Source organism: Myotis davidii, unplaced genomic scaffold, assembly GCF_000327345.1.
Source record: "Myotis davidii unplaced genomic scaffold, ASM32734v1 scaffold528, whole genome shotgun sequence".
Classification (NCBI taxonomy): domain Eukaryota; kingdom Metazoa; phylum Chordata; class Mammalia; order Chiroptera; family Vespertilionidae; genus Myotis; species Myotis davidii.
In genome coordinates this window covers 121468-135859 of record NW_006299388.1, presented here as the reverse complement: position 1 = coordinate 135859, position 14392 = coordinate 121468, and the positions used below count along the sequence as shown (strand labels likewise).

The following is a 14392-nucleotide window of genomic DNA, read 5'->3' as shown; positions in this document are numbered from 1 at the left end:
GTCCCAGCCCACTGTACCTTAGAATGTAACTGTATTTAGGGATAAGGTCTTAAAGAGCTAAGTACATTGGAATGAAGCTCTTAGGGTGGGAACCCAATCCAATATGCCTGGTGTCCTTATGAGAAGAGAAAGACAGCAGCGGCACATGTGCATAGATGGATGACCATGTAAAGAAGTTTCAAGAGCAGCCATCAGCAAGCTGAGAGGGAGGCTTCAAAAGAAACGAACCTGCTGGCACCTTGATGTTAGTCTTTCAGCTCCAGGAGTGTGGAAAAATAAAAGTTCTGTAGTTTTTGTCAAATATTTTGTTATGGCAGCCTAACAAACTAATATAGGTAATGATGTTGAACGTCTTTTCATGTGCTTATTTACCATGTGTATATCATCTCCAGTGAAATGTCCGTTCATGTACTAGTATTTTACCATTTTCTAATTGGACTTTATTATTATTGAGTTTTGAGATTTTTAAAATATTTTAAATATGAGTCTTTTGTCAGTTATGTGATTTGCAAATATTCTCTCCTGTTATGCAGCTTGAGTTCTCATGTAATTCACAGGATTTTGATGAGGTTCAATTTATCAGAGGTTGTTTTTTTTTTCCCCCTTATAGTATGGTGATTTTAGAGTCAGGTCTAAGAACTATTTAACTGCTTGTAGATCCCAAAGATGTACTGCTATAGTCTTCTATTAAACTTTTATAATTTCACTAGAGGCCTGGTGCATGAATTTGTGCACAGGTGGGGTCCCTCAGCCTGCCCAGCAATTGGGGCTGATCGGGGCCATCTAGCCCAGTCCCGATCAGGGCCAATCGGGGTCAGCCAGCCACGGGTAGGGACCACAGGAGGTTGGCCAACCAAGGGGAGGGACCATGGGAGGTTGGCCGACCAAGGGGAGGGACCATGGGAGGTTGGCTGTGGGAGCGCACTGACCACCAGGGGGCAGTTCCTGCATTAAGCACCTGCCCCCTGTGCGAGAGTCCACTACCAGTGAGGCTTTTGGGGGTTCAAAGGCTTGGAGGAAGAGCTGACACACAAATGATACACAAGGTGAAATATTATTTTTAATACCGGGGGAAACCAGAGGAAAATTCAACCATAGCAGTCAAGTTCTCTCTCCTTGCTCCATTCCCAGCTGCTTTTATTTCCTAGAATACACAATTGCCTTTAGGAATGCAAACAGACATATCAATGGTAATGTTTAGTAAACAGTAAGATTGTCAGGTCTTGGGGGAGTTTGCTTTAGGCCATTGAGTCAGCAGCAGGTAATAAAATGTAGATATTCACCCTGTGAATATCAAAAGGAGTCCTGGTCAGCCTTCTGCCAGACTCCTCACATTTATATCAATTACTGTTGATCTTGGTCTCCAGCACCCCTGGTGGTCAGTACGCATCATAGCAACTGGTCGAGTGGTTGCAATGGTTGCTTAGGCTTTTATATATATAGCTGTTCATATTTTTCTGTTATCCATTTTGAGTTAATTTTTGTATAAAATGCAAGATTTAGGTCAAATTTTTTGTCCAATTGTTCTAGCACTAGCACCATTTTCTGAAAAGACTCTCTCCATTGAATTGCTTTTGCACTTTGTCAAAAATCAATTGGACATATTTGTATGGGTGTGTTCATTTTCATTTTCGAAAGATATTTTTACTGAATATCAAATTCTAGATTGCTTTTTTGGTTTTTATTTTTCCAGCAGTTTGACAATATAATCACATTGTCTTTTTTCTATTGTCATTTTTAGTGTTGTTTTTTTGAAGTTAACTATTTTTTATTTAATTTTTAATTGAATTTATTGGGGTGACTTTAGTTAATAAAATTATATAGGTCTCAGTTGTACAATTCTGTAATACATCATCTGTATTGCATGTTCACCACCCTAAGTCAAGTCTCCTTCAGTCACCATTTATCCCCCCTTTACAACCTCTTCTACCTCTTTCACTCACCCCACCCCCCTTTCCTTCTGGTAATTTCTCTTTTTTTGATCATACTCTCTTCTATCTGGTTTTAGTGTGATGTGTCTAGCTACATGTAATATTCTTGGATTTACAAAAATGGATATAAGGAAGCCTTGCAAATATTTACATTTATAATCTTACCTTCTATGCCATAATAAGAGAAACCTTTCTACTAACTCCTCATGAGCCTATTTGTGGTTTTGTATATGTTTAAAGGGAAGGGTACACAAAAAGTGCATAATATATAAAAATTAGTATCATCACCCTTTTAAAAGTAAAAAAGAACTCTTTTACTATTAATTTTATTTTTATTCCCATGGCTCTGCCTTTATTTTACTTTGTTTCAGCAAACATTTTGGTTAGTTGGAATTTCTGCTACCATTTTTAGTGTTGTTCTTGTGTTCTGAGGTAATGCTCTTACGGATTATTTGTAAATTTTCCACTCTTATAGAGAATTGTTTTAATTTTAGTATTTTTTTTGGAATTTAAGTAGGATGAATCCTTAAAGTGATTTCTGGGGGAGGAGGGATGCAGTTTCTTAACTGGCTGAGTAAATTCACAGTGACATAATATGTTCATTGTACTCACTCTGCAGGCAGCCTAGCTTTGGAGACATAGCATGAATTGAAGATTTTGTAAACTATTGCCGATGACATCTACCAAAAATCACCAATCCCAGCAATTCAAGCAAAGCTACTTCTCCCATATTCACATTTTTCTATATACAGAGCCTTGTGAGCAGCTTCCCATGTTGAATAGGAAATGGAGTACCCAGGAAAGGTGGGCAGGCAGAAAAATGGAAGTATTTCTAGAAGTAAAGCCATGCGTATTAGCATCTCTTGTAATTTACCTGAATGGCTTTTATGCCAGATCTCCAAGGGTTCCTCCCAGAATTTTCTGGGGCTTGTGCCTGCATTTGAAAGGCAGACTGTTATATTGATGTTCTTTTCACAGTGCTTATTAAAATTCCACAACACTCCCCTGGCCAGGTAGCTCAGCTGATTAGAGTGCCATTCTGATAAACCAAGGTTGTGGGTTCAATTCCTGGTCAGGGCACATACAAGAATCAACCAATGAGTGCATAAGTGAGTGGAACAACAAATCAATGTTTCTCTTTCCTTTCCTCTCTAAAGTAAATAATTTTTTTAAAATTCCACAACACTGCTACCACCTCAGAAAATATTAAATAGCCATTAATAAATTTTAATTTTGCAAAGAATAGATTTTTATTTTAAACTTTTCTTACATATGGAAATTGTCACAGTTTTCCAAAAATGTTTTGACAAGTTTCCATGGATCTGTCTGAGCAGGGGAAATTTTCACTGTTAGCTGAAGGCAAAGCCCCTTCTCCTAGCCTAACAATTTTCCTGCATAGTCAGATCACTTCTGGGTGTCCATGAAAGAGCTACACACAACTAGAAGCTCTCAATATGGAATTTGAATTAAAAATAAATTTCCTCCCCAGGTTCTCAGAGATCGGTGGATGGTAAAGAAATTGAACAAGTACACCCTCTGACCAGTGTAGGCATGGGCTGGAGCAAGACTGATTCTGGGCAAATCTTCCTACATGTTGTGGGTTCAAGGAGGAGTTTTTATGCTTGAATCCTACCATGCACCTTTCTCCTCAAGACTTTATACTGAGAAAACTATGCACACAAGGACAAATTAGTAGAACAGCAAGCAAAGTGTCATTTATTAATAAAAGCTTGATTTGAGAATTCAGCATATGCTTGGTAGCTCCCCCTCCCCTCTTTCTATCATTCTGTTTCAGAGTTCTCTGGTTTAAAAAAAAATAAATTTTAGGCCCTGATGGGGTAGCTCAGCTGGTTAGCATTGTCCTGATACACCAAGGTTGCAGGTTTGTTTCTCTCCCTCTGTCTCTCTAAAAATCAATTAATAAAAAAGGACTGTAAAATGAAGCTTAAGTTATTCCTCCCTTCTGAATCTGAGAAGCTAAGGTCTTTAAAAAAAATTGGGCCTGACCTAATCATCCAGAGCTGGTGGAACTGATTACTGTGTATAGTCACAAGTGTGAATGGCTTTTCATTGTGATGACCCTGCTCACTGGTGATATGTAGCCTAAAAATTGATCTCAGACCAATCAGATTAGTAGCTCTGATTCAGGAAGATCTAAGAAAGGGATATATCAAGAGCCTGGAATTGAGTGAAGGTATTTGCTTTCCACCATCGACCAATACTGAAGCATGGAGAGAGGGTTAAAAATGTACTCCTTCCCTAGCCCAGCCAGTGTGGCTCAATGGTTGAGCATTGACCTATGAACCAAGAGGTCACAGTTAGATTCCTGGTCAGGGCATATGCCAGGGTTTCGAGCTCGATCCCCAGTGTTGGGCATGCAGGAGGCAGCCACTCAATAATGCTCTCTCATCATTGATGTTTCTATGTCTCCCTTTCCCTTCCTCTCTGAAATCAATACAAATATTTTAAAAATAAAAAAAATGTCCCTCTCCCCTAATATTAGGGAGAGTATACTTGCTGTTCCACACATGTCTGTTGGGTGAAGTTGATTTCAACGCAGGCTCCCTCTCTTGGGTTGCCATGGTGATGAGAGAGTGAAGAGCAATTGACAGCAGAAAAAGAAATTTAGTGCTACCTGGAGATCCAATGTTCCAGGAGGAAGTAACAAGATTTTCCTCTCAGCAGAACCAAGCTTGCCAGGGCTTCAGTGCCACACAGGGACTAAGGAGGGAGTTTGGGGGCTAAATGATTTGTTATCTCAGCAGTCTTTATGCTACTGCAAATGTTAGAATGAGAGGAGACCAGCCTCTGGTACTGACAGTCAAGCCTGCATTTTCTACTCCCAGAGTCATGTTAAGGGACACGGAGATTTTATCTTACTGCTTCCCTCAGTGCCTGCGAACAGTTGCTGCCATCAAGACCCATGCTGATGACACACACACATCAGCACCTCACAATCTGTACTGACTAAGGACAGAGTTGCCCTTCTGAGCACTTGATGGTTATGTTCAACATGAGATGAGTGGCTAAATCAAGCTGGCTGTGAGTACAGAACAGTGGCTAATTTCTCAGCAGTGCATGCAGCTTAGCTGGGGAGATCATGTTAATCTCTCCTCTAACCTGCCATCTAACATTTGATTTTATTTTTGGCATGTGCTGGAGATGTGACTATCTTGGGTTTCCAGTCCTGATAGCTTGCTGCCATTTCTTTCAGAAGAATCTTTGTTTGATAGTTTACTGAGGATAAAACGTTGGCCACAGCAGAAGCAGGAGACTTGTCAGAGTGCAGTAATGTGGCCTCCAAACCATAAGCCAAGTCCTAGATTATAGATGCTTCATGTTTAGCTAGACCTCAGGGCCCTGGACAATTACAAGTGTTAAAGAAAAGCACTAGACTCAATGCAAGATTCTGAGGCCCAGTCTTGACTCCTGTAGTGACTTGCTGTGTAACCTTGAGCAAGTTACTTCCCTTCCCATTATCTTCAATTTCCCTGTTGAATATATCATGGGGAATATAAAGAGATTCAAATGAGGTCATGGATATAAAGATACTCTAAACTGCAGGAAAAAATTAGCATCTGAGTAAAGCAAGTTTATTAATATTCACAGGATAGTGAAGGACAAAGATGCACAGTCCAAGATTCTTAAAAGTATATATGGAGAAAAGCAAGTGTCTTAGCCCAGGTCTTACTCATAAGCCTTAGGTGAGTGTGTGGACATTGCCTCCCTTGGGGTAAGACAGTGGGCTTGAGGACACCAGGGACCTAATAGAAATAGATAGGGAGAGAGTCAAAGATGTAACTACTGAAATTATAGCATGTGTCCAAAAATAATGAGATGTGTATACACACACACATATACACATATGTATCTCACACCCATATAATATGCCAAGTACTCTGCTAAGTCATGTGTGTGTGTGTGTATGTGTCTGTAATCTCGTTTAATCCTTATAACAATCCTGTGAAATTAGTATGATTATCATCCCTATATTATAGATGAAGAAACTGAGACTTAGAGATCAATTTGCTATTTTTTTCATGGTCACTTAGCTAGCAAGGAGGAGAACCAGTATTTAAACCCAGGTCTAGTGTGACTCCAGAGCCTGTTCTCATAACCACCAGCCTGGCCATAGAATCCTCTGGATGGATGAGCCTCCTGATCCCTTCTCTGGTGCCCTAGGTCCAGGCTCAGTCTAGAGCTCAGCCACTAGAGGTTGCTGCTGTTAATGGACACCAGTTGAATTGCTAGGGACTTGCAGCTGGCTCTTCTCTTCCAGATATGGAAGACCTTCAAGAACCCAGAACCTGATTCCACCTTGTTCTTGGGCTCTTCCTCAACCCCCTTTAATTCACACTTGGCCCCAGTCCCTAAGGATTTCTAGTGATGGAGATAGAAATGCCTTAGCATGGTAGTTTGTGTGCTTCTTTCACATAGGCCACAGGACACCAGGCAAGCTGCGGGCCCTTATAGGACTCTCAGGACTTCTTTGGGAAAATGAGTAGAAGGGTAGGAGGGACCCAGTAGTTAAAAGCCAGGACTCTACCTACACTGTGGGGCCTACCCCCAGCCTCCCCACTTCACCTCTCTGAGCCCATCTCCTATCTGTAAACATAAGAACGGCACAATTCACCCTGCGTGGGGCTTTTGAATCTTGTTTGGCATAAAACAGCTTAGTGTCTGGCTTACCGTGGGAGAGCTCAACAATTGGTAGTTCCTCACAAGGGGCCCAGACTCTGCAGATGGGAAGCACCATGCTCAGCCAGGGCCCATTACACTTAGAAGCCGCAGAGTGGAACAGAAGTCCCTCCTGTGCCCCTCTCCTCTGGTAGCCCTGTGACTGTAGCCCAGGTTCTGTGAGAGCCTCCCACTGCCCTGCAGGAGGGCCCCAAACATCTCTCTCGTGGTGACACCTTTCAGTGACTCCTCAGCTTTTCCTGGTCCAGAATTCTTCCTAACCTCTGATTCGCTTCCTTACAGCCAGAACTGCAACATTTTCTCTCCTGCCCTCCAAGAGATTTACTCTTCTCTAAGCCCTGTAGATTCCATCTCCTGAAAGCACGGGGCTCTGGAATGAGTCAAACCTGAATGCTGTCCTGATTTTTATAATTGGTGTAACCTAGAGCAAATGCGGGCATCTCTCAAATCATGTCTCAGCCATTTATGCATTGTGTGAACTTAACCTCCCTGAACCTGTTTTCTCATCTATAAAATGAGGATAATACTAGTACTTAAGTCTCAGGACTGTTGTAAGGATCAATTGAGGGATACAGGTAGCCCTGGCCAGTGTGACTCAGTTGGAACATCGTTCCATACACCAAAAGGTTGGGGGTTTGATTCCCAGTCAGGGTGGGTACAAAAAACAATCAATCGACATTTCTCACATAAATATTTCTCTCTCTCTAAAAATAATCAATAAAGGGGGACATATGTAATACTTTCAACAGTAAAGATTAAAAAATAAAAATACAGGGAGCAACAATAAAAAATGCACCATGTCTAAAAATAATAAAAAATAAAAATCATTAATAAAAAGTGAGGAATGGAGGTAAAGTGCCTCACACTTAGAAGGTGTTACAGATGATCAGCTCTGTGATTTTTGGAAACATTTTTTAAATAATTTTTTATATATATTTTATTGATTTTTTACAGAGAGGAAGGGAGAGGGATAGAGAGTTAGAAACATCGATCAGCTGCCTCCTGCATGCCCCCTACTGGGGATGTGCCCACAACCAAGGTACATGCCCTTGACTGGAATCGAACCTGGGACCCTTCAGTCCACAGACAATGCTCTATCCACTGAGCCAAACCAGTTAGGGCGCAAGTTTTGTTTTTTTTAAACAAACCCCAAACCCCGATCTTCCTAATTGTAGCTATATCTCATGGTTGTTATTTTAAGTGAGTTAATCCATGTAAGGTTCCTAGCCATGCACCCAAATCTATTGTAAGAATTCGATAATTATCAGTTGTTATAACTCCTAACCACCATGTTGCCTAGCCTTCTCTGGACAGGAAAAGTCCCTTCATTCACCTCGGTGGATGTTATCACCTCCTATCCACCCACCCCTAACTTTGCCTGTGTGGTTATCCAGTGAGCAGTTTGTCCTCTATCCTCCCCAGTCCTCTGTTGTAAATTGGTAGCACAAGTTCACTGTTCTGTCCTGTCAGAGGCCAGGAGTTAGTTATTGTGTTTTGGGTTTACACTGTAGCTTGAAAGGCTTGTAGCAACCTCCATGCAACCACTCAAACCCATGTACAAAAACCTTGCTAACTCTTATTTTTCTCATTCATAAATGGGCATAATAACTGTGCCTATCTTCTAGGATTGTTGTGATTATAGTACCATAGAAGATCCATGGCTGTAACATGGTAGCAAGTGCCTTGCAAAGAGTATTGTGGCTACTACTTACTAAGCCAGGTTTTTGTGTTTGGGTTTGTGTGCTTGCCTGGAGGTTGCCACAAGCCTTGGCAGCTGGGAGTAAACAAAAAACACAGTAACAAACAGGTCAAGATAGTGAACTCAGGCCATCTATCAACCTTGTTTGGGAAGAAGATTGGCAAACATTTTACAGCACGGGCCTGGGGTGGAAAGGAGACAAACTGCCCGCTAGACAACCACACAGGCACAATTAGGGCCAGAAATGAAAGGTGGGGGTTGGTAACACCCACTTGGGTAGGTGGGGGGGGGCTTTCTTTGCCCAGAGACAAGGGAGAATAGGTGACATTTAACGAGTATGTGCAGTGTGTGCATGCGTGTGTGTGTGTGTGTGTGTGCGTGTGTGTGATATGATAAGAGATTACAGAGCTGGTTGTGAGAGTGTTGAGAGCAGAGAGCTGACCTTGACACCTGACCTGAGGGGAATGGGCCCATGGATAGAGACAGCATTGTGGCAGATATGGGATTTGAAACCAGGTGCTTCTGCCTCCAAAGCCCATGCTCTTAGCCATTATAATATTGATGCTTGGCACAGAGTAGGTACCCAATAAATATTTGTTTAATGAAAGAATTCATATTGCTGCCTCTTTCTGGAAAGTTTTTTCCCTCCATCTCTAGCTGGGCCCAGCTCAAATCTAGCCTCATGTTCAACCGGTGTGCCCTCTCTGTTACTATGGGGTGCGGGAAACAGGAGGCATCCGTGCTGGGGTCTGAAGTATGGGACACTAGGATGGAGCTGGAGGAAAGACTCTGGGTTTTGCACAGACATTTTTCTTCTGAGTTTGTACACTAGTTTTGAAGTTGTTATTAGGACTGAATATACCCAGCACAAAGTAACTCACACTGGGCTCTGATTAGAACAGTAAATTCCAATTACTTAGCAACCATGTGTACAGAGGACTGGAGCAATTTTTGAACTATGAAATGCTGGGAGCTTAGAACCCAAAACAAGGATTTTAAACGGAACACTGAACATGTTAAAGTACTAATCCCCATTAGACTTCAGATCAGTTTTATTTTAACCCTTGGAATAGTGGATTCCAAGTAGCCTTCACACAATCCAGGAACCCCTGGCAGGTGCCTTACAGAATGGAATGGAGAGGCTTTGTTTATAAGAGAGAGGACACCATGGTGGGAATTCTATGGTTCCCCCCACCCCCCATTGTGGCTTCCTTGAGAACAGCTCCAGCTCTATTTGGTTTGTATATGGAACTTCTACATTCAATTCAAAGGAAGGGTGTTCCTACTAAAGCACAAAAAATAAGCTTTGAAACCTCTGTCCTAAGAAGACATATTTGGCCTCTGTTTTGTGTTTTCTTTTTTAATGAGGGGCAAAAATTGAAAAGATGCTTTGACTGATAAACCATCAAATGGTGCCAGGGAGATCAGGTGGAGATGACTGACAAATCAGTCATTAGTTGAGTAAACCAGTCATTAGCTGACTTGAGCCTATAAAGTTCATTTCTGTTATAAAATTAATAAAACCACTACTGCAACTATGATTACTATGACTGCAACCACTTATTTAGTGCTTTTATTATGTGCTGAGGGCTGTGCTAAAGTACTTTACATATATTATTTCATTGACTCATGCCAACCCTGAGAGGAAGTGCCATTATTTTCCCCATTTTACAGATGAGGAGACTGGACCTCAGCGTGGATAAGTAACTTGCTCAAAGTCATTCAGCTAGCACATGGTAGATTCCACTTTACTTACAAGCACAAACAGAATCAACTAAAGCCATATAGCAGTCAAAGGTCAACTGCCTGGCAGTAAAAAGGAACAAGGTTAAATTTTTACCAATAGATGGCACCACTGTATGAATTTGATTGCCTACTCAAGGCTGAGTCCAATTCAAGGAAGTCCCAGCAGGGTTCAGAACTGAAGTAGCCTGTCACAAGTTGATGGAAGAGGGAAGGAAAGATGGCTAGCATTTTATTCTTGAATCAGACTGCGTTACTCTGTCCTGTTTGTAGCTAAGCAAAGAAATGGGAAGCCAGCAAGGGAGAGGACAGAGGAATTTCTGTCAAGAACTGCTTTAAAAAGACCTTAGAATCTTTTTTCTTCAACATTTCCTGAGTGCCTGCTTTGTGCTAGGCAGTGTGCTATGCAATGAAGTCACGTGGAGATATTAAACACAGCCTTATCTTACTGCATAAGAAGAGGGTGGATGCTATAGTAAGGGAGGCACTGAACGTAATGGGGACACCCAACCTAGACTCAGAGGTTTGGGAGGCTTCTCACAGGAGAGGTGTCTAAGCTAGTCTTATTGGTTGAATGGGAGTTTATCAGACAGATAAAAGTGGAAGAGCATTCCTATCATAGACTTAAAGCTACAGACGTGAAAGAAAGCATGACACATTCAAGGACAGGCAGCATAGGTTTTAAGTGTTGAGAGATGAGTCTGAAGAGATAGGCAAGTGAAGAATAAGAGATACAAACTTCCAGTTATAAAATACATCACAGGATATAGTGTACACCATGGGGGAAATAGTTGATAATATTGTGATACTTTTGTATGGTTTTAGATGGGTACTAAACTTATTGTGGTGATCACATTGTAAGGTAGATAAATGTCAAATCACAATTTTGTACACCTGAAACTAATATAGTATTGAATGCCAACTCCATTTTAATTTAAAAAAATTTTTAAAGAGAGATAGGCAACAAATAATTGGACAGCTTGGAATATCAAGTTAAGGAACTGATTTGTGAATATATGAGTAGAGAGGCAATAGATTCTCAAGAGGATCTGTGATTTTTTTTTAAAGGAAACATTTTCAACTATTGGTGAGGCAATGAAGAGCCATAGTTGGCCTTTAAGCAGGGGTGCAACCTGATCTGATCTGGTGGCCACTGTGGAGGATGAATTGCAGAGGAACATGCTTGAGCATGAAAATTACCTGATGCGAGTACTTGGGACAAGGGCAAGGCATGAAAGCCTGAATTGCAGAAGTAAAATTGATAGGACTGAGTAGCCCCCTAAGCTCTCCTCCCCATATGCATACACACATTTCCAAGGCTGAACTAAGGCTGCACCTCTCACCCTCCTACACCAACTCATAGCTCTAATCCTAATTTTCAAGCTACATTTTGGGGGCCTTTTTGCCCCCTTTCCATTATGTCTTTGAAGTTTAATATAGCCTGATTTCACAAGTTGACATAGAGGGCCTGGCCTGTGCTGGGGCCTCTGGCCTTACACCCCATCTGTAAACTGACCTTAGCTAGAGCAAGAATTGGCCTTGAACTGGTCTCTGACCCTGTGCCCATGGCCTCAAAACATGAACAGAGTTCGGTTAAGAAATCAGCAGTTACAGGAAAAAGGCAAACATCATCTAGTTTATTTTTCTCCTGATTCATCTCATGCCAACAGAGACCCCAGTTGATAGCAGCCAAAATGAGGAGAGGTCCCCAAAGCAAGCTGATTCTCTAGATGCCCTCCCTCCTGCTGCAAGGCCCATCAGAAAAGCATTTCAACTCTGCTTAAATGTGTTAGTATCCCTGGAGGAGAAGCCTGAAATGAATTTTTCCACAGGGAGACAGGACTACACGGCCACCTGGAAGGCTGGGGAGTCAAAGAGCTCCAAAGAGTGACTGTTCCCCTCTACATGGGCATGGTTTGGTCTGATCTGCTTCCTGGGGGCTTCAGAAAGCAGATCTTCCTTCCCCTATAGCTACCTGTACCTTCCCACTGTCAACACAAAAGCAACCCAGACAATGAGATGCCAGGGATCTGTATTCACAGTCCATTTGGGTCCTCAAGTACCAACTTACCCTGGACCCAACTTTCAATCCAGAGAGCTGCACCTGGAGATTCCTGGCTGATCAATGCCCTGGAGCCTTGCCAGGCATACAAAACCTTAATCAGACTCTGGCTCAGTTTGAACAGGTCAGGGATGGGGAAGGAGGATGACTTGTGACTCTGTGTGGTGCTAACTTTAGTATTCTCACACACCCTTCTGGCCCCTTTTTATTTGCCTCCTTTTTCTCCTACTCTTCTTAGTCCTCCTCCTCTTCTTCATCTTCCTCCTCCTCCTCCTCTTCACTGTCTGAGTCTTCATACAGATTGATGGTTGCCTGGACAGGGAAGTTCTGTAGTAAAATCTCCCCATAACTGTACAGGTAGTCAAAGGAGCGGGATTTGGGCCAGAAGAGCCTGTGGACAGAGAAGAAACATGGCCCCTACCTTAGACAGGTCTCATATGTACAGAGGGGTCAGTAGGACCACAGAGGAAGCCAGGCCCTAAACTCCTCGTCCTACCCACAATAATGGCGTGAGAGAGAAAGGAAGAAAGAGAGCTTTATAACAGAATTTTCTGAATTGTTACAAAATGGCTCCAGGCAGAAAGGTAACATATGGTGGGCCTATAACTGTGGGGATCTGCAAACCCAACATCTATCAATTCTGACACTGATTTCACACTCACCTCAGAAGGCCTTTACCCAAGAAGTATGTATATTTCTCCTGTATTCCCCATCTCCTACTAAGGTTCCTTCACTGATCTATCCATAAAGGCTCATTCTTAGGAATCATTGACAGTGCCTCCAGGGAAGGTAACCTTGACAAAGTCCCTAACCTCTCTGGGCTTCAGTTTTCTGGTTTATGAAATAGTGATCATAGCAGTGCCTCCCTCCTCCTGATACACAGGCTGTTGTGAGGATTTAAAGAGCTAATGAACCTATGTAAAGTTATGAGCTTGGTGCCAGAAGCTTACCTGACGGGGTGATGGAACTTGGAGTCAGCTTTGATGACCTCAGCACTTGTTGCCCCACCAGTGGCCTGTTCAAAGCAAAAGCAAGCATGTGGCTCAAAGTACATGGCGAAATAACTGCCTCCTCTGTATCAGGGGTCAGAAACCTGCAGGTAAGATGATCTAGAAAGAGATCTTAGACATCTTTGGGGTCCAGCCCTTGCCCCTCCCCCACCAAAGGGGTCTGTCCTGGTTTTGGTTGAAAAGCTAGTGGAAAAGAGTCCTGGGGCTTGTTAACTTTCCTGTCCCTGTTCTAACACATGTTTGGAGACTGTCCAGGGGACAGAGTTCTACTGGAGCAGCAAAGATTTGGGGGCAGGGGTGGGGGAAGAGCACTGGGGCTAGGTGCCAGGAGACCAGGATTCTAGCAGCAGTTCTACCATAGCCTAGCTTTGGGGCCTGCTCATACCCTCCCCTACTTTGGGCCTCAGTCTCTCTATCTTTAAATTGCACAGAAACTTCAGGTCTGCCCTCCTTCTAGAGCTGTTGTGAGAATCAAATATGAGCAAGGCTGCAAAGATGGTTTCCCAGATCTATAGACCTGGACTGAGGCCAGAGGCTCTCTGGGAAGGGACCTGGTCAGTGTGAATGGAAGTGGCTACATGCAAACATGTGTAACAGGGGCTCAAACTTACCAAATGTACAAGTTTCCTCACCTGCCTTGGGAGATCATTTGTAGAGCACAGCCAGGGCCTCCAAAGACAAGCCCCTCTAGGACGTAGAGGAGAGATCGTCAGTGGAGGAAGGAGACTGGAAACTAGACTCTCTGAGATAACAAAAAGGCCTCCAAAAACACTTGACTTGGATGCCATTTACCTCAGGAAGCCTTTCCTAAGGAACCTGAGCCCAGGTCAGGACAGAGCCCTTCCTCTCTGCTTCAACAATGCTATCATTACTCTTATCACAGTTTTGTAACTGTTTACTTGCCTTTGAGCTTCTTTAGGGCAGATTTATGTTTGATCATATCTGGATCCCCAACACCTACCACAGTGCCTGGTACACAGTAGACATTTCAGTAAATATTTGTTGAATTCCTTAAATATTTGGAGGAATGAATGAGGGTTGGGTGGAGAATATCTTACCCCCTACTTCCTGTTCCAAGAGGCAGAGGTCAGAGTCCTCCCACCTTCCTGGGATGGGAAAAGGGGCCAGAAATATTCCTGGGTCAACTGTTTCCCCACTAGACTTCCAGAAATAGGGGGGGAAGCAAATGGAAATCTTATAGTGTGGTCAGGAAATAGACACTCCCCCAAAGGCCTCTTGAGTTTGGTCC

The 14392-nt window shown here is 42.7% G+C and overlaps 1 protein-coding gene across 1 annotated transcript in view; it reads right to left on the bottom strand.

The window, feature by feature from the left end:
• Positions 1-11750: 11750 nt before the first annotated feature.
• RIPPLY1 (ripply transcriptional repressor 1) overlaps positions 11751-14392 on the bottom strand; it is a 3177-nt gene continuing 535 nt past the window's right edge. Inside the window, exons 2-4 of the mRNA XM_006774834.2 lie at positions 13755-13830; positions 13084-13148; positions 11751-12524 (exon numbers count right to left, since the gene is read on the bottom strand). Coding sequence (XP_006774897.1) covers positions 12368-12524; positions 13084-13148; positions 13755-13830 — 298 coding nt within the window. The 3' untranslated portion in view covers positions 11751-12367. The remainder of the gene's footprint in view (positions 12525-13083; positions 13149-13754; positions 13831-14392) is intronic.